The 26,289-nt window shown below is 31.4% G+C and overlaps 1 protein-coding gene across 1 annotated transcript in view; it reads left to right on the top strand.

Moving 5' to 3' along the window:
* The window catches only part of LOC139515817 (tRNA (32-2'-O)-methyltransferase regulator THADA-like), a 218,702-nt gene that overhangs the window by 84,532 nt on the left and 107,881 nt on the right, over positions 1 to 26,289 (top strand). Inside the window, exons 12-30 of the mRNA XM_071305528.1 lie at positions 1,386 to 1,520; positions 2,515 to 2,590; positions 3,485 to 3,633; positions 4,683 to 4,838; positions 5,243 to 5,356; positions 6,054 to 6,183; positions 7,154 to 7,290; positions 8,071 to 8,432; positions 9,280 to 9,422; positions 10,482 to 10,642; positions 11,422 to 11,531; positions 12,007 to 12,133; positions 12,356 to 12,469; positions 14,365 to 14,487; positions 17,156 to 17,253; positions 18,067 to 18,153; positions 19,211 to 19,342; positions 20,633 to 20,798; positions 23,416 to 23,522. Coding sequence (XP_071161629.1) covers positions 1,386 to 1,520; positions 2,515 to 2,590; positions 3,485 to 3,633; positions 4,683 to 4,838; positions 5,243 to 5,356; positions 6,054 to 6,183; positions 7,154 to 7,290; positions 8,071 to 8,432; positions 9,280 to 9,422; positions 10,482 to 10,642; positions 11,422 to 11,531; positions 12,007 to 12,133; positions 12,356 to 12,469; positions 14,365 to 14,487; positions 17,156 to 17,253; positions 18,067 to 18,153; positions 19,211 to 19,342; positions 20,633 to 20,798; positions 23,416 to 23,522 — 2,627 coding nt within the window. The remainder of the gene's footprint in view (positions 1 to 1,385; positions 1,521 to 2,514; positions 2,591 to 3,484; positions 3,634 to 4,682; positions 4,839 to 5,242; positions 5,357 to 6,053; positions 6,184 to 7,153; positions 7,291 to 8,070; positions 8,433 to 9,279; positions 9,423 to 10,481; positions 10,643 to 11,421; positions 11,532 to 12,006; positions 12,134 to 12,355; positions 12,470 to 14,364; positions 14,488 to 17,155; positions 17,254 to 18,066; positions 18,154 to 19,210; positions 19,343 to 20,632; positions 20,799 to 23,415; positions 23,523 to 26,289) is intronic.

Raw genomic sequence — 26,289 nt, 5'->3', positions numbered from 1 at the left:
TAAGTAAATTTTAGGATTTCTTTCATTACTTAAAAGAATTGGGCACATAATTTTGCCTTTCTATTCTATGACCTTTCTTTTATGTAGGAGGGGCTGATGTGACTGAATGGTTTAAGAAGCCAAGCTACTTCATCACTAGCTTGTCAACATATCTGGTTGGGAGTTCAAATCCCACACATGGCAGGTGTGCTTGACTCTTATATTAATTGAATACTCTGGATTGTCAGTTTTTCTGTTAAAGGTCATTTGTCTCTCAGGGCACTCCAGCTTCTTCCACTGCTAAAAAACGACTACCAGCAAATAGTGCTTACAGTGGCATTAAACACCAATCAATCAATCTATTCTAAATATGAAGATATTGTTTTCCATTATGCATAGGCGGATCCAGGGGGGGGGGCCCGGGCCCCCCCTTTCGTGGGAAAAATTTGGTTGATTATATAGGGAATCATTGAAGCATGACTGGAGCGGGCCCCCCCCCCCCCCCCTCCTTAGGAAAAGTTCTGGATCCGCCACTGTTATTTATGTAAAATTTCTCACCTATATGCCAAATTAGTTTTGATTTAGATTGGGGCATGATATTCAAATCTGTATATATTTGATGTTGATGAAAAATGTCAGAAGTTATGTTCAATCATTATAAACAAGATTCTGAAAAAAAAACTTAATTCAAGCTTCATTTTGTTGTTTTCAATTCTTCTAAATCTGTTGTAGTTTTTAAGATGGCAGCTAAATTGCAAAATAAACAATTATAAAAATAATTTGCAAAAAGTCAAATTAATTCTTTTAAACAAAATTTTAAATTCATTGTTATCATATTTTGAAAAAAAATGGTCTGCTTAAAGTAAAAAAAATGTGATAAAATGTCTCAGAAGGGTGATAAATATTTTTTCAAACAGTTTAATATGTTTTGATAATAAGGCCCAGTTTGTTCCAATTGGGTCTAGTTGAACTTGCCATCAATCAATCATACATTTTTATCCAAATTATCAGATCATTGAACCTTGTGTTAATATGCTTCATTATAGGCAGTCAATTCTGGCCTGGTCAACAAAACACTTTTAAATTACATGTAGCTGTTTCTTTGTAGAAAGTCAGAAAATGTTTCTCAGAAGGACAATGCGTTTTCTGCACACAGTTTTTAGTGTTTTGAATAAACATGTTTAGAATTGTGGTATTTTAAAGAAAAAAATGGTCTGCACGAAATCAGAAAAACGTGACTCAGAAAGGCAATACATGTTTTCTGCAAACTGTTTTTTGTGTTTTGAACATGTTTAGAATTAGGCACAGCCTGTTCAAGTGGATCTAGTACAATCCTGTCATCAATCAATCAATTACATGGTATATTATATTAATTCTTTAAATAGTTTTTAATGTTTCTTTTACAGGCCAGTGAACTGTATATACAGCTGTCTTTTAAACACCAGAAAGAAAAGCCTGAGAAATGGATGTCAATGTGGATAGATCCTATGCTGAAAGTTCTAGCTCTGGACAACAAACAACAAATCAACAATGTTATAGAGGTCAGTATAGTTGAACAGGCAGCCAACAATTAACAAATATTAGAACAAGTAAGGCATTACAAATGGAACAATTCAAAAATATGATATGAAGAAAGACAGACAATGCCATGGACAAAATAAAATAGATGAAAAGACAAATATGATACAAAACACATCAATAAACCTTATGATCTTAGGGAGCTACCATTTGATTTTTATGGGGGGGCTAGGAGGAAAAATTTTGTCCTGCCTTTTTTTTTAGCTGTAATCTCTGTCCTGCCTTTTTATTTTTCACTCTGTTTGGTCCTGCCTTTTTTTTTTTTAGTTTATCCTGACTTTTTTTTACCTAAATTGTCGTCCTGACTTTTTTTTTTTGCAAGTGTCTCATCCTGCCTTTTTTTTTTACTCAAAACTCCTGTCCTGCCTATTTTTTTCAAATTTCATCCTAGCCCCCCCCATAAAAAGTAAATGGTAGCTCCCTTATAAGAAGCTTACCAAAAATCAGTATTGTGCTCCCAAAGTGTAGGCAGTGCTTGTTTGATTAGATAAAGATGTATTATACATGCAGAGTAAGATCACAATAATTGAAAAAAAAAGATGTTTGAATGATCAGATTGTAAATGCTTAGTACCAGACTTAAATGGGTGTTATGAAATGTTACCTTATTGTCAATTCAAAGTGCAAGAGAATATAATTTTTGCTAAGATTTTCACTCTCCAAAATTACATTCTTTTGTTGCTTTTTTTTTATAGATAATTCGTTAAAATAATAAAAAGGCTTGAAATGAACAAGTATGATTAATTCCTTGATTAATGGTTATAAAGATTGAAAAAAAATATATTTGCATTTATATCTATATATGTGATACATATAAAATTTTCTGCTCCACTTCATCTTAATAATCACTGAGTATACCACACTGAAAAAAGGTATAACATCATTTTGTGGAGTACTGTCAGACTTTAACATAATCAACCACAAAAGAAGGTTATAAAAAGTCATGTTGATTTTTCAGTATATTTTGACAAAACTGTTGAAGAAGGATAAAGAAATACTGCCATACATACTAAAGCAACTGTCAACACAATCTGGTAAGAGTTATTCCTCTTTTATCCATTTTTTACATTGTATTGACATTTGTTCAGTAAAATTGCAGAATATGAATTTTCCATTAATATTCAATCTCAACACATCAGCAGTGATATGTGTTTAAGATATAAAAATTTGTAAGGGTTCCGAGGCCCAGTGTCTCATCTACTTTTGCTGTTGTCTATGTTTTCAGTGTGATAGGAGAATGCACATAATAGATTTATAGATCAATAGATTTGCAGGCTCCACAAAAATGGTGAAAAAATATTAAAATTTTCCTCTAGATACTATCTTTTGATTGTAAGAAGCTTCTGTCCATGTTTGGTAAATATCCAGGATAGTTTATGAATCTAATAAAAATTTTAAAAACTTTAACTGCAGACAGTATGTACTGTGGATTCATTATTATTCTTTTGATACCAATTTTCATGGGTTTCATTGGTACAAGTAAACAAGGAATTTGAATGTTCACAGGCAACATATGCAGAGATTTGATAAGCCACGAAATAAAATATCTAGGAAAATTCAAAATTTTATCTATCCACGAAAATTGATACCCAGGAAAATAGATACTATCTTAAGATCATAAACAAGCTTATGTTCAAGTTTGGTACAAATCCAGAATAGTTTAAGAAAGTTATTAAAATTTTAGAAACTTTAATCTCAGAGTGAATATTTGTGTAAGCCAATGTTGCCAATGCCAACAGAATATATGACTGGATTTTGCAACAAAATTTGCAGGCTCTAAAAAAATCATGCATTTCAAATAAAAGTTGGTTCAGTGCTCATTGACTTTTACCATGTTCCTTTTACTTCATAAAAAAGCTTTAGACCTACCCATGTAAAAATGGTAACTCTTGTAATTTGATGTGAAGATTTTGTTTATCATTTTGTAGATACTTCAAAAATGTCATCGCTGGTGACTTGTTTACGTAGAGCAAGAGTTATGGGACTTTTAGACAAACAATTGGAATCTGAAGACAGTGTCAACAAACTAATAAATATGTCTGTACTTCAACAAGCTTTATGTCATATAGATGACCAGGTATTTTGTAGTTTAGGATATAATTAAAATTAGAATTAGAAGGGTTTACATCAATGGAACAAAAAATTAACACAAGAACCAAAAAATGATGTTGGGATGAAATTTAAAGTGCAGGGGCAGCATGTGGGAATACATATTAAGACAAGGAGGGATATTTGTATGCCCAATTTATAGCCATTATGTTTTCTGGTCTGTGCGTCTGTTTGACCTGCTTCAGGTTAAAGTTTTGGTCAAAGTAGCTTTTGATGAAGTTGAACTCCAGTCAACTTGAAACTTAGTACTCATGTTCCTTATGATATGATCTTTCTAATTTTAATGCCAAATTATAATTTTAACCCCAGTTTCATGGTCCACTGAGCATGGCAAATGATAGTGTCATTGGGGCATCCATGTACTATGGACACATTCTTGTTTTTAGTGAAAGATAAACATGCTGAATTCAAATTCAAACAATATTGTAGCATGCTGATCTAAAAGTTGTAAAATTAAAGTAAGCAGGCTAAGAAAACTTCTTGAATAATAGAAGGCCACAAACCAGGAAAACATTTTAGATTTGATATGTTTTTTATGCTCTATGAACCCTTTGACTGATGTTTGAATGTTTGAATACATTCAGGAAAGACCATGATGTAGAATAGCACCTGTATTCACTTCTTAATAAAATTAAAATCAAAAGTTTTTAGATGGTTGTAATTCATTTGGGGGGGGGGGGAGAAATATGGTAATCTTGCATGTTCTAAATTCACAAATTATGGCGAGGTTAAATTTTTATTAATGCGAATAATGCGACTGGGTGGGAATCACAATATCAAGAACTTGCATTCTGATAAATGAAACATAGATCTGTTAGCAGTTTTTTTCAAAATCGCAATAGTTAAACTTGCATTTTTGTCCTTTCTTTAAAAATCTCAAAATAAATGCACACAATAATTTCTGAATTTATAGTATTATATTTATATGTTGGAAACCATCATATTTTTATCAATGTGGAAAATATTGAGTGGGTCAAAACTTTTGTCACTAAATGAGAATTGTTCAATATATTTCAGGTTAGACTTGATGCTTTTGCCTTTATCTGTGAAAGTAATAAAACCACAGCAGTGGTCTGTGATTGGGAGGTACAACTCATTAAGACATTTCTACCATGGAACTTAAATAGTCAGTCACCTGGATTTAGACAACTTCTAGTGTCACAGCTAAAGAAGGTAAAAAATGTCAACTGCAAAAGTGTTCAAGCAGAACAAGTAATAGTTCTGAATTTAGCCTCTTCAGAATCTAAAGGCCTAGGTGTAATATCATTGTTTGTACACCAAAATGAAAATAACTTTATATCAATGGTTGAATTTTCATTTTTGGTACATTTTATATAGTTTGATGATTATTTCAAGGCCATAGGTCATGCTCCTGCAAATTTTTATTAATAAGCAATGTTGCTGTCAATCAGATTTTGTTTCAAATTTTGTGAGGACAGGTGAGACATATCTCTGTGAGTCAACAGTTTATCTTAAATTGTACTTTTTAAATGTTCTCCACCCTGATATTTTTGACTCACAGAACCTACTTAAAGAAGTAATTTATTAATAATTCTGTATCTGATTTTTCTTTACAGCTGCTATATAGAATGAAGGAAAGTGAAACAATGATGTTACGTCAGATAAAAAAGATGAATAATACTGCTGATGGTCAGGTTATGAATGAGAAACAGAGCGTAAAACAGTACAAGGTCATACTGCAGATTGTAAAAAATAGCCTTAGTCCCTGATTGTGGTGTATTCCCCTTTTACAATAAAGTTTTTTTGCGTGTGAGAAAACTGGTGTACAGTTGTCTCATAGGCATACTTCTTTTTATATTCATACTATACAATTATATTGATGCAAAATATAAATAAAGTCATATGCAGTTGAAAGAAAATTCATTAAAAGGGTAATCCATCAATAAAATCAAATAAAAACAGAAAAAGGTTTTAACATGGTGAGAAAGAATTTGTCAGTTTATTCAATTCTGTAACTCTTTGGCATTTTTTTCTTTTTCCAGACGCATTGCATAAAACAATTCAAATGATAAAACTAATGGCCTGATTTATGTAATTAACACATTAAACGAAAAACAATCTGATACAATATAACAAATGTAAACCCCTGAATATAAGGCTCCTGACTTGGGACGAATGTACATATAAAATGGGGCAAGGTTTTAATAAAAAAAGAAGATGTGGTATGCTTGCCAATGAGAATACTCTCCACAAGAGACCAAATTACACAGAAATTAACAGCTATAAACATGTTACGGCACCCAATCCGCCCCCAACAAACGTATTTGTAATACTTATATGAGATTTGTAAATATGTTTTCCAAAAAATGTATAAATACAATCATTATAAGTTTTATCTTGTAAACTAGTTTGTTTAATATTTTTCAGGATTTTTTATCTTGGTTGACCAGACATTTATTTAGCTGTTTACATCCAGGATCATCATTCCCCAGAAAAACAACATGTCTGACAGCCTTAAACTTAATGGTGGATATATTTGGTACGACGTCTGCTGAAGGTAATTTCTATAACAATGAAATTTAAATTCTATTGATAAAGATTACAAAATATGATTTCAAGAGTAAAATTTCAAAGAAATGGTTTATGTACATCCAATATATAAAAAAGAAGATGTGGTATGATTGCCAATGAGACAACTATCCACTAAAGACCAAAACGACACAGACATTAACAACTATAGGTCACCATAAGGCCTTCAAGTTTGTTATAGATGTAATTAGACATTATGTTATGAATTAAATTTCTTTGCCATTTTTGTATAATTTAATTTTGGATGTAACGTGTCTTCTGATTGGCTGACGTTATTTTGTTATGAGCCCATAGACATAATTTAGTCATGTGACCGTGACGTCATCAACATTTTTTTATGGTTTCTATGGTTTAAAATGGAATTTAGAATTAAATTATAAGAAATGACTGTAATATTTTTTCTGTCTATTCGAAATAAATATTACAGTCATTCCTTAAATGTACAAAATCTTATATTTAAGATTTGAAGTGCCATTCTTATTTAATTCAAACTGTAAACAAATTTCTCATTCAGTTATTCAATTTTTCTTCAAAAAAATATCAGAATGTTTCAGTCATCTGTTCAAAATAATGATTTGTGAGGTAAACAAATTTCTATAATATCTAACTCGACTGTTTTCTATTTACCATGAAATAGACAAAGGGGAGATAACTTATGGTTATTGGTTGACATCAGACAGAGATGCACTTTTTTATTAAATTATTCCCCATTGCATTTTTACCAGTGTCATTGATAGGGATATACACAGATGACAGAAGTAACATTATCTCAAATCTTGATGATTTTTTTTAAGAAAAATGTTAAGATTTTTTTTTTCCAAGGAGACTATTTTTACAAAGTACCGTAATGATTTTAAAAGTTTGGTTTTTTTTTTGGGTTTTTTTCCATTTATGGTTATTAGTAAACCTTTGACTTTTTGCTTTTTTCAATTTTGCAGGATTCTGTGTTTGTAATGAGATAGAAGGAGAAGATCTTAATGTTTTGATAGAATGTCTGACAGATACATTTGAAGATAACAAAATAGAGGCTTACAAACTTCTCAAATATCTCTCATCATTAGACTTCATGAAACAGGTATGTATCGACTTTTTGATATTTGACGGCAAAAGATTTTTTTTTAGATTTTTTGTCATGTCAAAGACATTTTGCTTATTAAAATTTGATGATTTTGTCTTGGGCTATTATACTAACTTTTTGGAATAGATCTTGCCAACCAGTTGATGTTTTTTTTATATTTTTTTTTCTTCTTCTAATGTTCTTCATTTGATGCATAAACTCACCAGTTTAACTAAAATAAGATCTCTCAATGTAATGTAATGCTTAATTCTAAAACCACACTGAAATAGTTCCTTAATTGAATTTCAAGGTTAAAAAACCTACATATTATATTATTTTCATATTGTTACACTAAGTTAATGTTTTTTGCAATGGGAAATTTTCATATTGAGAATTATCTGGATACCCAAATAGTAAATACTTTGTTAATTTCAGAAAGACATATGAACTTTGAAGTAACGTTTCAAATATTTGTAAGGGGGTCAGATCGCAAACTATTTGTTAAGTAGCTAAATAAAAACAGTAATATTCATTCTCCTTGGCTATGACCACTTAAATTTCACTTGTTGTCACCTTTTTATGACATATCCTTACAAAAATTGTGTAAACTGTTTAGAAAGCAATTTTTTGAATGTATTTGTTTTGTCCACATATTTGTCAGAGATTACTCTGAAATCCAACAGCTGTTTTGCCAGACAAGCTGGGGCTGTGGGACATCTGGCAATACAGCCATTGGATGTCAGAGTAATCTCAGACTATCAGCATATTAATATTTAATAGTCTATTTTTCTGTTTTAGACATTTGATTCTGTGGATGGACTATTTGAAACAGCCTTGAACTTAGCAGGTAGCACTCGTCCCCTAGATAGCACAACAGCAGCATACATGTTCAGAATCTTATTGCTGCAAGCAGAGCTCCTACCAGTCATGTCAAAGGAATCGAAGTCAAGGTCATTCATTATTTCATGTGGACAGCCATCTTTACCAGAAACATCTACCAGCCAATCAGGAAGGGTTTTACATCTGTTGACATGGTTGATGAAGTATCTGAAGTATCAAATAAAGATGGCAGATCAGAGTTTGATGTCTGCTGCATGTAGTAAACCATTATATCCAACTTTACATAGCATACGATATGTCATCCAAGATGTCAACTTTAAGTGAGTACAATTTTATAAAAAGGCACTAAAGGTTAAATTACCTTATCAATAAATTGAATTCTCAAAAATATTACCAGTATAAATATAGAAGATATGGTATGATTGCAAATTAGACAACTATCAACCAGAGACCAAATGTTTTAGGCGTAAGCCAATATAAATGACCATACAGATTTCAAGTACTGTACCTTCAGAAATTATTGCGAGGTTTTTATTATTGCGAAAAATGCGACAGAGTTGTAAACGCAATAATCTGAACTCGCATTTTGAAATATTGTAAATGAATTAAACAGGATTTTTTCTCAAAATCGTAAAAATTAAAATCGCATTTAAGTCTAAAATGACAAAATCCGATAATAAATGTACGCAATAATTTCTGAATTTACAGTAAACTGAAATCATACATTCAGAACAACAAAAAAAGGAATTACCTTTCTGTAAAGGCAGATATCTTTTGAGTATTTATTTTGACAATAAATGACAACATGCTTTCATGACATTGTTAAAAATAAGACATTTGAGTAAAAAGCAGAAGTCTTTTTAAAATACTTTCATTCTGCATTTCTTTAATTTCATCATTTCTTGTTTAATACAGAAAATCATAAATTGTATGTCTTTCTTTTAATATTTTTTTCATATGAAAATTTTCTAAGATAGATATGATAAACTTTGCATTGTACAAAGCAATTTATTATAATTGATTAAATAGCTTAGTGAAGTATCACCATGGTAAATAGAATCATTTTAACTTAATCATATTTATTTCTTTTATGTATCTCAAAATAAGAAAAAGGTAGTGAAACTCATATTTTTGATTTTTTTAAACATTGAAGCCTTGTATTTGTAGGTTGATATTATCATCAGACATTCCATTTTGGAAAACAATTGTAGCAGAACTAATCAACGGTTGTCTACAGATATCACAGATTGTCTCCCCTGTTGTACAGAATTCATCACCAGAGGGCAACATCCCTTCAGAAGTTATGGGAAGTAAGTAATTTGAAAAGCTTTTGCTCTTGATAATTGTGGATTCATTTATTTTTGTGGGTACCAATATTGGTGGATTAAGGAAACCTTGTATCTTCGTGGATATTTGATTTCATTGTTTTGTCAAAGTCTACATAAAACCTGATAGCAAATTTGTACTTCGTTGAACATTTAAATTTGTGGTTTACTTGTACCAACGAAATCCACTTAAGGAATGACTGTAATATTTTTTCTGTCTATGAAGAAATAACATTAAAAATTTGGTGCACATTGAATAATGCGCGTAGCAGGTTATTTGACAGTGTGCACCACATTTTTTATGTTTTTTTCGAATAGACAAAAAAATATTACAGTCATTTCTCATAATTTAATTCTAAATTCCATTTTAAACCATAGAAAACCATGAAAAAACGTTGATGACGTCACAGTCACATGACTAAATTATGTCTATGGGCTGATAACAAAATAACGTCAGCCAATCAGAAGACGCGTTACATCCAAAATTAAATTATTAAAATTGGTATCCCAGAAATAATAATGAATAACAGTATGTTTAACACAATAAAATCAAAATAATTCAACAGAATAACATATAGCCTAAAACAAAATAAATATATATCCCTTTATTCAGATTTTCTGATTGTGTACTGTAAACTTACTTATTTTCACTAGCGATTTATTTTCTCGACTTTCGCAATGAGAAAATTAACGCGAATATAAATCGTTGCTAATAAGTAAATCTTAATTAATCTACATCAAGTAAATCAGAAAAACGCAAATTTTAAAATCCGCGAATTGAACTAGAATTGGTATAACACGAAAAAAAGTATCCATGAACATAAGTTGGTTTACAGTAATATACTGTGGTCACTTCTTTCTTAAAAATCATACTTGAGCTATCCTTTGTTTAGTTATGTATATACATCAATATATAAGAAAGAAGATGTGGTATCAACAATGAGCTAACCACATCTTATTATTTTTATATCTAGTTCATATTTGTCAAAATTTAAACTCAGAAAAGTCATATCTTACAAAATCTTTATTATGATTTGGTTACAGACATTACACAAACAGCAGAGGGTCTAATGCCAGAATATTTAACGGTCTGTTGCTGGAGAAGTATAAAGGAGGTCTCCTTACTACTGGGTTTGTTGTGTACTAATGTACCAGTAAAGAATACAGGGGACCAGGACTCTGGGAGCCTAATGACATGTGAGCAGGTAATTATACATATTTCTGTAAAAGGACAACAATGTGTGTTATGTACTAATAAAAATTAAAGAAGGTAGAAAACCTACTACAAGACCATTGATTAATTGGTCTTTAACAACATTTTCAAGACTATTTTGCTAATTCATGGTGGTCAGTTTTTATTGGTTGAAGGGGACGTAATGGCTGGAGAGAACCACAAACCTTTGGTAGGAAAACTGTCGGTGCCAGTCAATTAAGATGTGAGTCTAGTGCACCTGCTCACAACCTCAGCGTTGATACGCTAGTGATACTGTAGTTCGATAATCTAGATCACTTGGCCACTGTAGCTCTACTACAAGATAAAAAAACAGCAATAAAAAATTGTATCTTTGAAATATTGGTCATTTCTTTTAAATAATTCATGATATTTTTATTTCCTAAACATATCTTTTGCATTGTATACCTCTTACTATGTCCTCTTATATACTGTCTTGATGTACCAGTAAAAGATACAGATTTATAGAGCTGTATGAGGGCTCAATTAACAGGCAGCTTTTAAACATGTTTATCGATAGGTCTATTTAAAAAATGGTGCCCTTGTCTTTGGAGTAATAGATCAAGATCTACAAGAATACTTAGCTGATTTTACAATACAGTTTTCCTTCATTTCTTTTGCCATAATTTATGTTATTGTCATCTTTCATCTTGATAGGCAGTTTAAATGAAAGAAAATGTTATAATCAGTAAATATTAGGATAATTAGTATTTCTTGTGCTGTTTTGATTAACTATTTTTAATATTTCAATAGATAGATGAAATTGGGAGCTATTTTAAGACTCAACTTTTAGAATCGATACATAGAGGAGCATTTGAATTGGCCTATGCTGGATTTGTCAAAATGTGTGATATGTTATGGAGGTGAGTTATAATTTTTTTTACATTCCTATTTCAAAATGTTATTTTTGGTCAAATTGTGTTGGTAAAGTCAACAAAATATTTCTTAAATCTCTTTCTGGATCATTAGAAAATTTTGATAATTACAGAAATATTTTTTCGCGAAAGAGTGCTGTAAAGTTTGAATTATGCAATGTTTATAGTAAAAAATATGTAACCTGGTTTAAATCACTTTAAAACTCTCTTCTCCTATCCTATTCATAGACATAAGAAGAAGGTAACAACTCTCCATCCAAGTCACAATTTGTAAAAAGTAAACCATTATATGTCAAAGTACAGTCTTCAACACAGAGTCTTGACTCACACCAAACAGCAAACTATAAAGGGCACCAAAAATGACCAGTGTAAAACAACACATTACTTATGAAAGATGTTATTTGTGTCACAATAATTATTGGAATTGTCGTCAGCTCTCAACAGTATTTCTTATGATTTTCAGAAGTTCCATACCAGATCTGTACAAGCGTCCAAAGCTTTGGCTGTCACACCTGATGAGTGAAATCCAATCTGTCAGCTCTAAACTATGTGCTACAAGGAGGAGTGCTGGAGTTCCATTCTATGTTCAAGTTAGTGTTATTTGTTTGATCACATGATTAATTGTTGTGTGGTTTATGAATATAAAGAGTTTAGGTTTGCATTACAGACAATTTTTGAATTAGTGTAATTAAACTTTTTTTTATCTAAAACTTAATTTTTGCATTGAATCAAAAGACTCAAACAAATATGACAGATATGCTTTATTGTTAATCGTTTTTATTAGAGTTACAAATTATTTTTACTGTTTGTAGGCTTTAGTGACCACAGAACCATTGACCACAGGAAGGCAGTGTTTCAAACAAGCTATGATTGATTTACTTAAATTAGCATTGACAGAAGAGTCACATAACTTGTCAGAATCTAAGGTACGTCACATGTTTGAACATTGAATATCAAGCCTAGAGTAGAATTTTATTTCAATTTTTAAGTTTTTGATAACGGTCAGTAGTCATTTGATTATGGTTTTGAATAAAGTTATATTTCTTGCCCCAAAATATTATAAAAATGTATCAATATAATATTATGAAAATAAGGAGATGTGGTATGATATGCCAATGAGGCATTTACTATCCACCAAGTTCAATTGGAGCTGATGTCAGTATTTGATAGGCAAAGTAACAATGAGAACTATAAAATATAATTTCTTGTCAGAATTTTGGAACATGAGTTACTTTCACAGATATTCCAGTATTTTCCATTGATGATTTGCTCTTTAGGTCAGTTCTGGAAATCTCCAAATTCGGTTACGTTAACGAATTCGGTAACAGTTACAGAATTCGGTAACAGTTACCAAATTCAATAACTGAACCATTAACAAATTCGTTAACTTCAGTGTTTATTTGGTTTTGGCATTTATAAATAAAAAATGACATGCTGGGAACAATTTCAGACTGAACTATAGACAAATTTCTAGAAATCTGCCTGGTAAAATTAAAATTATCATTCCCTTATTTTATTTATAAATGTCAAAACCAAATAAATTCTAAAGTTACCGAATTCATTAATGGTTCAGTTAATGAATTCCGTAACTATTACCAAATTCAGAGATTTCCAGGACTGAGATCAGAATTTGATGACATCTAACAATAGATGGCATCAATGCATCTTTTAAAGAAAGTTTTACGGGATAATTTTATGTGAAAAATATAGTGCAAAAAAAATAAATTATAAAATGATAAACACTTTCAAATAAAAAAGGAATTAATAAAAATACTGCACAGTGCATCATACCATATCAAATGTAAACATCAGACTGTCTCCTCTTAGAAACAGACTTTCAAATGAAAATAAACAACACATGGTCAAGGTAGCCATTTTTGTTGAGCCTTCGACTTTAGTTGAAATAGCGAGACTAAGCGATCCTACAAGTTTTTGAAATTTTAATAACTTTCTTAAACTATACTGGATGTTTACCAAACTTGGACAGAAGCTTGTTTATGATCAAAAGAAAGTATCCAGAAGTAAATTTTGTAAAAATATAAGTCCATTTTTTCCATATTTTACTTATAAATTGACTTCTGCGAGGAAACATTACATTCACTCTGTGGTTAAAGGTTTTAAAATTTTAATAACTTTCATAAACTATCCTTGATTTGTACCAAACTTGGACAGTAGCTTGTTTATGACCATAAGAAATATTCAGAAGTAAATTTTGTAAAAAAAAAAAAAACCCCACTTTTTCCGTATTTTACTTATAAATGGACTTAGTTTTTCTTCCAGTTAACATTACATACAGTCTGCAAAGTTTATAAAATTTTATTAGATTCATGAACTATCCTGGATTTCTTACCAAACTTGGAAGCTTCTTTCAATCAAAAGACAGTATAGAGAGGGAAATTTTTATTGATGTTTTTCATCATTTTTGTTGAGTCTACGATTAACAGCAAAAGTAAGCGAGACAAGGGGTTCTGCGGAACCCTCACAAATTTTTTTTTTTATATGAGCACAAAATTTGAAGGGGTGAATATGTTTCTTTTATATACTTTGGAATTTAGCTTGACGTCCTTTATCACTGAACTAGTACACATTTTTGTTAGGAGGCCAGCTGAAGCACTTCTCTGGATGCAGGCTTTTCTAGCTGTATTAAAGACCCATTGGTGGCCTTCGGCTGTTTTCTGCTTTTGGTTGGGTTGTTGTCTCTTTGACACATTCCCCATATCCATGTGCAATTTTAATTAACAAGTTTTACTGACTATGTTTATTTTAGTTAAATGCCCAAAACATTATTGATTTATAATATTTGATGATTTGCTTTATCTAGGTTCATTCATTGAATATACTGAGAGCAATGTACAGAGACACAAGGTTGGGAGAAGATGTAACACCCTTTATATCTGGTGGATTGCAGGCAGCTATTCTGGGCTTCAAGTCTAAATTCTGGGGAGTAAGTATGCTTACTATAACATTAACTATCAAGTTTTTGAAGGATAAGGGAATAAGTAACTTTTCTATGCGATATATTTTGTATTCACTCTATTTTCCCAGACATAAACCTTCATAGCATCCATTTTGATTTACATTTTTATACGACCGCAAAAATTTAAATTTTTTGGTCGTATATTGCTATCACGTTGGCGTCGTCGTCTTGGGTCGTCGTCGTCGTCCGAATACTTTTAGTTTTCGCACTCTAACTTTAGTAAAAGTGAATAGAAATCAATGAAATTTTAACACAAGGTTTATGACCACAAAAGGAAGGTTGGAATGATTTTGGGAGTTTTGGTCCCAACATTTTAGGAATAAGGGGCCAAAAAGGGCCCAAATAAGCATTTTCTTGGTTTTCGCACTATAACTTTAGTTTAAGTGAATAGAAATCTATGAAATTTTGACACAAGGTTTATGACCACAAAAGGACGTTTGGGATTGATTTTGGGAGTTTTGGTTCCAACAGTTTAGGAATAAAGGGCCAAAAAAGGTCCCAAATAAGCATTATTCTATGTTTTCGCACAATAACTTTAGTATAAGTAAATAGAAATCAATGAAATTTAAACACAAGGTTTATGACCACAAAAGGAAGGTTGGGATTGATTTTTGGAGTTGAGGTAACAACAGTTTATGAATTAGGGGCCAAAAAGGGGCCCAAATAAGCATTATTTTTGGTTTTTGCACCATAACTTTAGTATAAGTAAATAGAAATCTATGAAATTTAAACACAAGGTTTATGACCATAAAAGGAAGGTTGGGTTTGATTTTGGGAGTTTTGGTCCAAACAGTTTAGGAATAAGGGGCCCAAAGGGTCCAAAATTGAACTTTGTGTGATTTCATCAAAAATTGAATAATTGGGGTTCTTTGATATGCCGAATCTAACTATGTATGTAGATTCTTAATTTTTGGTCCCGTTTTCAAATTGGTCTACATTAAGGTCCAAAGGGTCCAAAATTAAACTTAGTTTGATTTTAACAAAAATTGAATCCTTGGGGTTCTTTGATATGCTGAATTTAAAAATGTACTTAGATTTTTAATTATTGGCCTAGTTTTCAAGTTGGTCCAAATGGGGGTCCAAAATTAAACTATGTTTGATTTCATCAAAAATTGAATAAATGGGTTCTTTGATATGCCAAATCTAACTGTGTATGTAGATTCTTAATTTTTGGTCCAGTTTTCAAATTGGTCTACATTAAGGTCCAAAGGGTCCAAAATTAAACTTAGTTTGATTTTAACAAAAATTAAATTCTTGGGCTTATTTGATATGCTTTATCTAAACATGTACTTTGATTTTTGATTATGGGCCCAGTTTTCAAGTTGGTCCAAATCAGGATTCCATATCAAGTATTGTGCAATAGCAAGAAATTTTCAATTGCACAGTATTGCACAATAGCAAGAAATATCTAATTGCACAATATTGTGCAATAGCAATTAATTTTCAATTGGAGTTATCTTTCTTTGTATAGAATAGTAGTTGATTATATATGTTGGAAATTTGCCAGACATGACTATGATGTCATTTTCTATTTTTATTTGCCAATAACTTTATGTAAATAACTTCATTGGAAATTTGCCAATATAAAATGTTGCTGATGAAGCTTTTTTCCTTATCTTATCTAAAATGTTTTTAGATAATGTATGTTGGACATTTGCCAGACATGACTATTTACATTTTGGATATTGAACCATAATAGTTTAATATTAAATTTAAAAACTTTAAATTCTAATTTTCATTTCTTAAACCAAATTCATAATGTGACATAAACCTATGTTGTGTCAACTATTTAATCACAATCCACATTTATAGCTATATCAAACTTAAAAGTTGTGTCCATACTTGTTCTCTTTCAGATTTCATAAATAAAAATAAAATTTCTTCAAACATTTTTTTGACAGGATTAATATTCAACAGCATAATGAATTGCTCAAAGGCAAAACAAATTTTAAGTTCATTAGACCACATTAATTCTGTGTCAGAAACCTATGCTGTGTCAACTATTTAATTTTAGATTTAAATAAGTTTGAAGAAGAAATCTTTAATTGATTTGTAAAATCTTGACATTTGTTTTGTGTAAAAAACCCATATAATGTCAAAAATTTGATCACAGCTGTATCATGCTTAAATGTTTTGTCCATACCTGCCCCAACTGTTCAGGGATCGACCTCTGCGGTCGTATAAAGCTGCGCCCTGCGGAGCACCTGGTTTGAAATATCATTTAGTGAAAATAACACTTTATAAATTTGGTGCATCAGAAATGCTTTTCAGGATTAACATTAATTAGATATGTTCTCATCAAAGTTTGACAGCTTAATAAAATTGAGAAATTGGGAAAGCCAATTTATAAAGCACAACGTTATAAAAGGTGAAATACAAATTGTAATAATTCAGATCTACAGAGAAACATATCAGAAAATCTTGTAACACTTTAACAGTGAAATGGATATAATTTCAAATAATAAACTGTGAATTCATTCATAATTGAATCCACAATTGAATCCATAATTGAATCCATAATTGAATCCATAATTGAATCCACAATTGAATCCATAATTGAATCCACAATTGAATCCACAATTGAATCCATAATTGAAAATAATGAATCCACCGTACATGAATTGTCAATTTTCAGATCTGCAATTCATCCACATTGTTGTTTAGTGCTTTGATGACAAGAGTTTTTGGCGTGAAGCGAAGTAAAGATGAAAGTAGCATGTCAAAGAAAAACTGGTAAGGATGATAGTTTACATTGTAGGAAATTTTTCTTTATAGTTTGTTTATATCAAACTGAAAGATTTATAACACTGCAAGAAAATATTCTCTGTTGCATTGCTTTATGGGAAGGGTTTCGTTTTGATGTCCTGATTGGTCAAGACACAAGTTTCAAGAGCACTACCAAGTTAATTTGTGTATTCCGTACTTGAAACTGACTTTAAAAATTTCTCTATATATGTGCAAAAATAGTTGATTAGATAGAAAAACAAATTAAAATGGCTTGCAGTTTAAGAAAAGATTAGGAACCTACCATTATATTTTACCACAATTTTAATATAGGATACATTTTGTATTGAAAAAGACACCATGTATGATAATACAAAAAGAATAAGAGGAAACCAAATTTATTGGACAATACAACAGACCACACCAACCACCAACACCTGTCATTCAAAAAACCAGACATACAAACAAAGATATATACCACTGTGAACAACACATGGTCAAGAGACTATTGAAAAGATCTTTTGAATATCAGCAGTCAAAGCATAAAGCCTTTGTTGTTTGTTGCTGTGTTACATATTTGTTTTTCGTTCATTATTTCATACATAGATTCAGATGTTAGTTTTCTCATTGGAATTGTTTTACATTTGTCATTTCTGGGCTTTTACAGCTGACTATGCAGTATGGGTTTTGCTCATTGTTGAAGGCTGTACTGTGACCTATAGTTGTTGTCATTTTGTCTATTGTGAAGAGTTGTCTCATTGGCAATCATACCACATCTTCTTTTTTATATAAATTTGCATATTTATGATTTTTTTTTTGTAGTCAGACTGGTAAAGCATTTTTCCACAAGTATCCAGGACTGTATAATTTTATCCTTGATCTGTTAGCTGAGGCCACACAGAATGTTGAGTGAGTTATTATTTTGTTTACTGTAGTCTTGACATTTTTCACCTAGTACCATCACTGAGTATAGATGACTGTATAATTTTGTATTCTATCTAATGGCAAATGCCTCACTGAATGTAGGGTGAGCTGTTTTTCTGTCATTCGTAGTTTTTCAACAATTATCCAGGACTGTTAAGATATATTTTAATCTATTTGCTGAATTGCTGAAGCCTCACAAATGTAGAGTGATTTAATGTAAATCAGAAATTATTGTGAAAAATGTGACAGAGTTATCATCACAATAATTAAAACTCACATTTTGAAATTTTTTATATGAATGAAACAAGATCTTTCTGAATATCACCAAAAATAAAATTGCATTTTAGTCTAAAATGAGAAATTCGGAATAATGAATGCACACAAAAATTTCTGAATTTACAGTAGTTGATTCTGTTGTCAGACATTCTTTGCACAAATAAAAGGTAAAGCAAGAAGCTTTGAATTTGAAAATTTGATGGTGAATAAAATTGAGAATGGAAATGGGGAATGTGTCATAGAGATAACAACCTGACCAAGGAGCGGAAAACAGCCAATGGCCACCAATGGGTCTTCAATATAGTTTTAAAAAATCGATCACACGGAGACATTCTTTAACTGGCCCCTGATCAAAAATGTGTAATTGTCCAGAGAAAATGGACGTCATACTGAACTCTGAAATAAATAAAAGAAACTAAAATTTAAAGTCATACAAGACAAACAAAGGCCCAGAGGCTCCTGACATGGACAGGCTCAAAAAATGAGGCGGGGTTAAACATGTTTTTTGAAATCTCAAGCCTCCCTCTATATCTCTAGCCAATGTAAAAAGATCAAACACACAGCAATATGCACAGTAAAACTCAGTTTAAAAGAAGCCTAAGTTGGATGTCAGAAAAATGTTTATTAAAGTTCAACAAATTTACCAACTAACAAGAATATCTGTATGAGAAAAAAAAGTCTTGGACAAACTTCTATAATGTTGTAAATTTTTCTTCTGAATTAAATTATTTAGTATTTGATTGGATTGTTTCTATATCTTTTTCAGAGAACATGGTACAGTTCACTTGCATCCTTCTCTCTATCCACTTCTGATGGTATTGGCTAGACTGTTTCCATCTCCACTGGAGGGAACAGATACCAGTTTGAATCTGTCAGCCTTCATTCCTTACATATTAAGGTAGATACAAAAACTGTAGATGTTTTCTTTGTCCTTACATTAACTATCGCTGGTAGTGTATTTTTGAAATACTAAGGCTTTTCTACCTCAGGAATAGATTTCCTTAGCTGTATTTGGCAAAACTTTAAGAATTTTTGGTCCTCAATGCTCTTCAACTTCGTACTCTTTTTGGCCTTTTAAACTTTTTTTGATTATAGCATCACTGATGAGTCTTTTGTAGACGAAAGGGGTGTTTGGCATCAGTGTAAAATGGTCCTGGTATCTAAGATGAGTTTATTTATACAAACTGTTATTTTTTTCTCTCTCTATCCTGTATTTATGAAGCAGGATTGGTCACTTCCATCACCACTGTGGTTTATAGAATTAAAGGAGATGTTGGGTTTACATCAACTTGATAACAACCCAATTAAATAATTAACTAAAAGATATTAAGAATGTCATGTATATCAATGAGACAAAAACTCAACAGCAAATAGGTAAAAGACATCATACAACCATACAGGCTGTTACAATTGTCAGATTTATATTCAAAATGTTGAGCTGGACCTGCAAAATATTGAAAAATAGGTTCAGACGACATTAATAAAATTGTGATGTTTAACAAAATATGTGTACTTCATTATCATATATATTTCACATGAGCTTATATATAATTGGTATATTTGATACAGTCATACTTCAAACTTTTTGTCTTTTAATCATTTTCATAGTTCAGACTGCCATGTCATATGACAGCCCTTTTAAGGTGTAATACCACCATTGATTTCCCCCTATTAGTCGTTGTTAAATTTGAATTTTTCAAAAAATTGTGCAGAATTTATCTTTGTACTTGGCATGAGTGAAGTTTTATCCTGTCCAGTTCTTTAGAAAAAATTCACATAACATGTCATTGCTTATACTGGTAAGAAAATAACCATCACTGGAAGTTAACCAATCAAATTTCTCCCCTTATTTAACCGGTGTACAAGATTTAGTAACCATGTAACCTCAAGTTTACAAAATATTCTATAGAAATCCCAAATAAAAAAATAATGGTGCTTTGGAATACCCAAGACATATCTTTATGACATAGAAATGTTTTACTGTAATAAAATGTAGGATTAATTACCTACAACTGTCAAATTCAAGGGAATATTTTTTTTCAACCTATTTTCGTATACAACCAGGTGTGACGTTCCATGATTTGGTGGTATTATACCTAAAGTGATTTGTTTGGGTTGTTGGCCAAAGTCTCTTTAAGGTTTTCAGAGGTCAGAGCAATATTTTTCTACATTTTCCCATATTATTCAGATGTAGCAGTAGTGCAGTCCTGAAGACTAGACAGATGTCAGCTAAAGCTTTACAACCTCTAGTTATAGGCAGTAATGTTGTCAGTGTACTCACTGACCTAATTCATAGACTTCCTGTCAATAGAGACCAGGTCCACTATAGTCAGGTCCATGGAGTTTTATTACAGGTAGATAAATGGAATTAAATTTTAGAAATTTGTAGTTGTACTTATCTGACCTCAAGGATACTGAATAGATATAGGAAGATGTGGTATGAATGCCAATGAGACAACTCTCCATCCAAATAAAAATTTATAAAAGTAAACCATTATAGGTCAAGGTACGGCCTTCAACACGAAGCCTTGGCTCACACCGAACAACAAGCTATAAAGGGCCCCAAAATTACTAGTGTTAAACCATTCAAAAGGGAAAAACCATGGTTTAATCTATATAAAAAAGCGAGAAACGAAAAAGTCCATTTTACAAAAAAACATTCTACTAAGATTGATCAAAAGCCATAAACAATTAGATATACTTACAATTAATCTTAGTCAAAAGTTTTTCTGTGAAACAAACTCAAGATGTATATGGGGTTTTTATTTAGAAGATGTGATATGATTGCCAATCCAATGAGGCAACTAGATAAATTTAATAGGTGTAAGCAGCTTTAGGTCATCATATTACCTTAAAATGGTATCTAACACTACAGGGAGATAACTCTGTAAAGTTAGTTTAACGTTTTAATTACATTGTGTTGTTAAAGGGATATTAAGCTTCTCAATGATCAAAATTGGTGTTTGTCAAATTGCTATATAACCAGTGTATTTTTTCTGATCAATTGGTTGGTTCAAATTTTTTGAAATTTTTCCATTTTTGTCGAGCCTGCAACTTTTGTTGCAGAAAGCTCGACATAGGGATAGTGATCCGGCGGCGGCGGCGGCGGTGTTAGCTAACTTTTTTAAAGCTTTATATTTTAGAAGGTGGAAGACCTGGATGCTTCATACTTTGTATATAGATGCCTCATGTTATGAAGTTTCCGTCAGTCACATGTCAAATGTCCTTGACCTCATTTTCATGGTTCAGTGACCACTTGAAAAAAAAGTTCAGATTTTTTGTAATGTTGAAATCTCTCTTATTATAAGTAATAGGATAATTATATTTGGTATGTGCGTACCTTGCAAGGTCCTCATGCCCGTCAGACAGTTTTCAATTGACCTCGACCTCATTTCATGGATCAGTGAACAAGGTTAAGTTTTGGTGGTCAAGTCCATATCTCAGATACTATAAGCAATAGGGCTAGTATATTCGGTGTATGGAAGGACTGTAAGATGTATATGTCCAACTGGCAGGTGTCATCTGACCTTGACCTCATTTTCATGGTTCAGTGGTTATAGTTAAGTTTTTGTGTTTTGGTCGGTTTTTCTCATACTTTATGCAATAGATCTACTATATTTGTTGTATGGAATAATTGTAAGGTGTACATGTCTAGCGGGCAGATGTCATCTGACCTTGACCTCATTTACATGGTTGAGTGGTCAAAGTTAAGTTTTTGAGTTTTGGTCTTTTTATCTAATACTATATGCCATAGGTCAACTATATTTGGTGTATGGAAATATTTTATGATCTATATGTCAGTCGCGTAGGTTTTATTTGACCTCGACCTCATTTTCACGGTTCATTGCTCAGTGTTAAGTTTTTGTGTTTTGGTCTATTTTTCTTAAACTATAAGTAATAGGTCAACTATATTTGTTGTATGGAAGCATTGTTAGCTGTACATGTGTGCCTGGCATGGTTCATCTAACCTTGACCTCATTTTCATGGTTCATTGGTTAATGTTAAGTTTATAAGACAGTTGTAATAAAGCTTTATACTTAGGACTATCAACATAATATCAATGATTAGTAAAGAAGGCGAGACATTTCAGCGTGTGCACTCTTGTTGTTAAAGGGTCAAAGTAAATACTTTGTCAAAATTTTATGAAAATTAAACGAGCCAAATTAATTTAAGTGAAGGTGTTGGGTACCACCTCAAAAATTAGTAAAACCAATATCAAAAGTAAGCGATAAAAGGCGCAATATGACTAAATATAAAACAAATAAAAGAATAAAGTAGCATCAAGACTTTTGATGAAGCAATGAATGAAAACATATAACACAGACAGCAAGCAACAAAAGATTACAACAGAGATACAGCAGGGAGCTGTCAGATTCATTCAGGCACATATTTGATTTTAAATTTATTTACCACTGATTTTCAGATAACATTGAACCAATATATCAATCATAATAATTTGCTCTCTATTGAATCAGTTGAACTTCTTCATATGACAGAATTCATCAGATCTTGATATCATTTTATGGTTCATTAAACAGAATTAAGTTTTTTTTATATTACCTGCAGTTTGACCTTGATTGAATAGATATCTTTTGATAATGAGCTCACTGAGAATGTTGATCTGTCAATAATGGAAATCAGAAATAAATTATAAGAAATGACTGTAATATTTGTTCTGCCTTTTCAAAATAACATAAAAAATGTGGTGCATACTTTAATTAACCTGTTACGTGGGTTATTCAATGTGCACCACATTTTTGATGTTATTTCTTCATAGACAGAAATATATTACTATCACATAGACAGAAATATATTACTATCACATAGACAGAAATATATCATTCCTTTATTGGATATAAATTAAATCTTAGAAAAGAAGTTGAATGTTAATAAAACATTCGAGCAAATTTTTATCTTTGTGATTCCCTCAATTATCTAAGATAGTTATATATCTTTTTTGCTTCATTCTAGATCCATAGTGTAGTAGAGATATTGCCTTCTTTGGAGAGTAACATAAGACAACAATCACAGCAGATTTTAGTTGAGGAATGGTTGAAGAGAACTTGGCTAGTGGCAAGGTAGAACAAACTTATATTTCTTTGTTTAAAATTAATAACTCCTAACGCTAAGAGTACGAATTACTTTTGGGATCTGTCTGACACTGACTTTTCGTTTACTAATACTTTGAACTAGGAAGAAGTTTATTAGGTCCTGCTGATTAATCTGTGGGAAGCCTTTTTGTAATCAGCTTGACCCACTTTCATTGTGTTGGTCCATTGAAACATAATTCTGCTCTCTTGTTTTACAACCCATTGGAGTTCGGTGATGCAATATTGCAGGATTATTTACCGGAAAGTTGGTTATAAAAAAGGTAGAAAATTGAATAATGAAAGTCATGGTAAAATACTTTGTTTAACATTTCCATTGAAGTGAATATGTACAAGTATCAATTATTTCATCTGTCAGACTTTTAAATCCCTGTGAGCAAAGTGTTGAAATTTGTTATGCTTATATATTTATGACCTCTATAAAGCGTTTCTAGCACTGGAATAAACCATTCGTCATAAACTCATTCCACCGTAGACACCCCTTTGTGCACATATTTTACTGCTATGGTATAAAACATATTTGGGTTCATGATCAGGGATATTGATTGGTTTGATTATTCACAACTGCTTGAAGGTGTTTTTGTCCATTGTTGATCACGATCAAAATGTTAGGTGAACTTGAAACATGTAATGGAAGAAAACCAATCATTGATGATTATGGTCAAAAGTTTTGTTGTACTTCGACAATCCTGTGATATTCATGTACGTTAAATAAAACCTTATTGAAATATTTTACTTATGTACATGCTTGAGTATCCTATGTGATGACTCCAAGGTGACTGAATTGAAAAAAAATATATATATTTTTTCTTAAAACTAAATTGTCTGAGTTTTCTTCCCATATAAAGAAGTTGTGAATGTATTTTTTATAATGTAAACTTCATGTGGTAATTTGATTAAAACTTTCATCTTTAAAATTGTGTACATAACATTTGATCTGTGCAGCAGATTGAACATTTTACTATTATTTAGTGTTTTTAAGTAACTAATCATGATTCGTTGATGTTACCCCCTATATTACTTTACATGCATGATTATGAAAACAATTTTTTTTTCCCTTTTCTTTATCATGTATATTTTGATCGATTCATTTTAAAAATAGGTCCACTTGCTTTTTATCAGTTTACTGTTCTTTGTTTTTGAGTAACCAAATTATATTGATTTAAAAGAATTGTATCTAATCTTTCGGGGTTTTTTTTCATCACTTCTCTGTATAATCTAGTAATCTAGAAATCTGAGTTTTTGTAGACTTGCATCTGATGTTAATACAAAATTAAATCCTTGTATCTATGATAAGTTTATTTACTACCACTGGGTTGATGCCACTGCTGGTGGAGTTTTAATTCCCTGAGGGTATCACCAGCCCAGTAGTGCTGACATGAATTATCATTGATATTGTAATATTTATAAAAGAGGGACAAAAGATACCAGAGGGAGAGTCAAACTCATAGATAGAAAATAAACTGACAACGCCATGGCTAAAAATACAAAGACAAACAGACAAATAATAGTACAGAAGACACAACATAGAAAAGAAAGACTAAGCAAAACGAACCCAACAAAAAACTGGGGTGATCTCAGGTGCTACGGAAGGGTAAGCAGATCTTGGTCCACATGTGACACCTGTGTTTCTTATCTCATTACAAATCCGGTAAATAGTATAATTTGGTAGGTCACATTCGTGAAAAAGGGAACAGGATTGTAGTTACGACATAAGGAACATATCCGATATCATCTGTGAAACGGTTATTCCATAATGGTCAACCAACTTGTGATGGATTCCGTAAAAAGTTACGAAGTCAGCTTCACCATTTGCAACTCTTGGTTTAATTAATAGCTTCCTTGTGAGTAGCAATCCTCTATCAAGGAAATCATGATAGGAAATTAACTGCTCACTAAAAATTTTGAAATACTAAAGCTTTTCTACCTCAGGAATAGATTATCTTAGCTGTATTTGGCAAAACTATCAATGCTCTTCAAACTCGTACTTTATTTGGCCTTTTTAACTTTTTTAGATTCAAGCATAACTGATGAGTCTTTTGTAGACGTCTGGCATTAATACAAAATTAAATCCTGGTATCTATGATGAGTTTATACATCTAGTACAAAAATATTTTTTCAGAAAATTCGTACTTTCATTTTTTATTTTTTTTTATGAAGGGGGCTTGGTGGCTGAGTGGTCTAAGAAGTTACTACTGCTTTAAAGTAGCTTTAAAACAAAAAACAAATTAAAAATCAAATTTTTTTCATCAAAATCACAAAACTAGTTACACCGCTTTAACAAAAATACATTCCTTGAGTTAATCTTTTTAAAAAGGCTTCACTTGTAAATGTTATCTCATAACATCATACGATCATTTGAAAGAAGAGATTAAAGAAATCAGAAACTTCACATGTCTTCAAATCTCCAGAATGTCATTAAAACTCCTCTGGAATTTCAACTTCATACAATTTGGCATAAGTGTTTCTGTTGAAAAATGACACTGCATTTCCAATAACCAGTTTTCCGGGTTGGATAAAAGCCATGCCTAATGGTCCTATTATTCCAGCCTCTGCTGTTTTACAAAAGGTCAGAAGGTGGCCTGAATGATCCAAGATGTGAAGGGTATTGTTATATGAGTCTGCTATGATAACATTGTCAGACTTAGTGACTTCTGCTTGCATTGGTTTAAAAGGGTGCTTTCCAGAATTTACCGCTGGATGTCCATTATAGATGTGGACTTCATCTGTCAGTATG

The sequence above is a fragment of the Mytilus edulis genome, chromosome 3, assembly GCF_963676685.1.
Source record: "Mytilus edulis chromosome 3, xbMytEdul2.2, whole genome shotgun sequence".
In the NCBI taxonomy this organism is placed as follows: Eukaryota; Metazoa; Mollusca; class Bivalvia; order Mytilida; family Mytilidae; genus Mytilus; species Mytilus edulis.
This window is presented reverse-complemented; position numbering and strand designations above follow the sequence as displayed.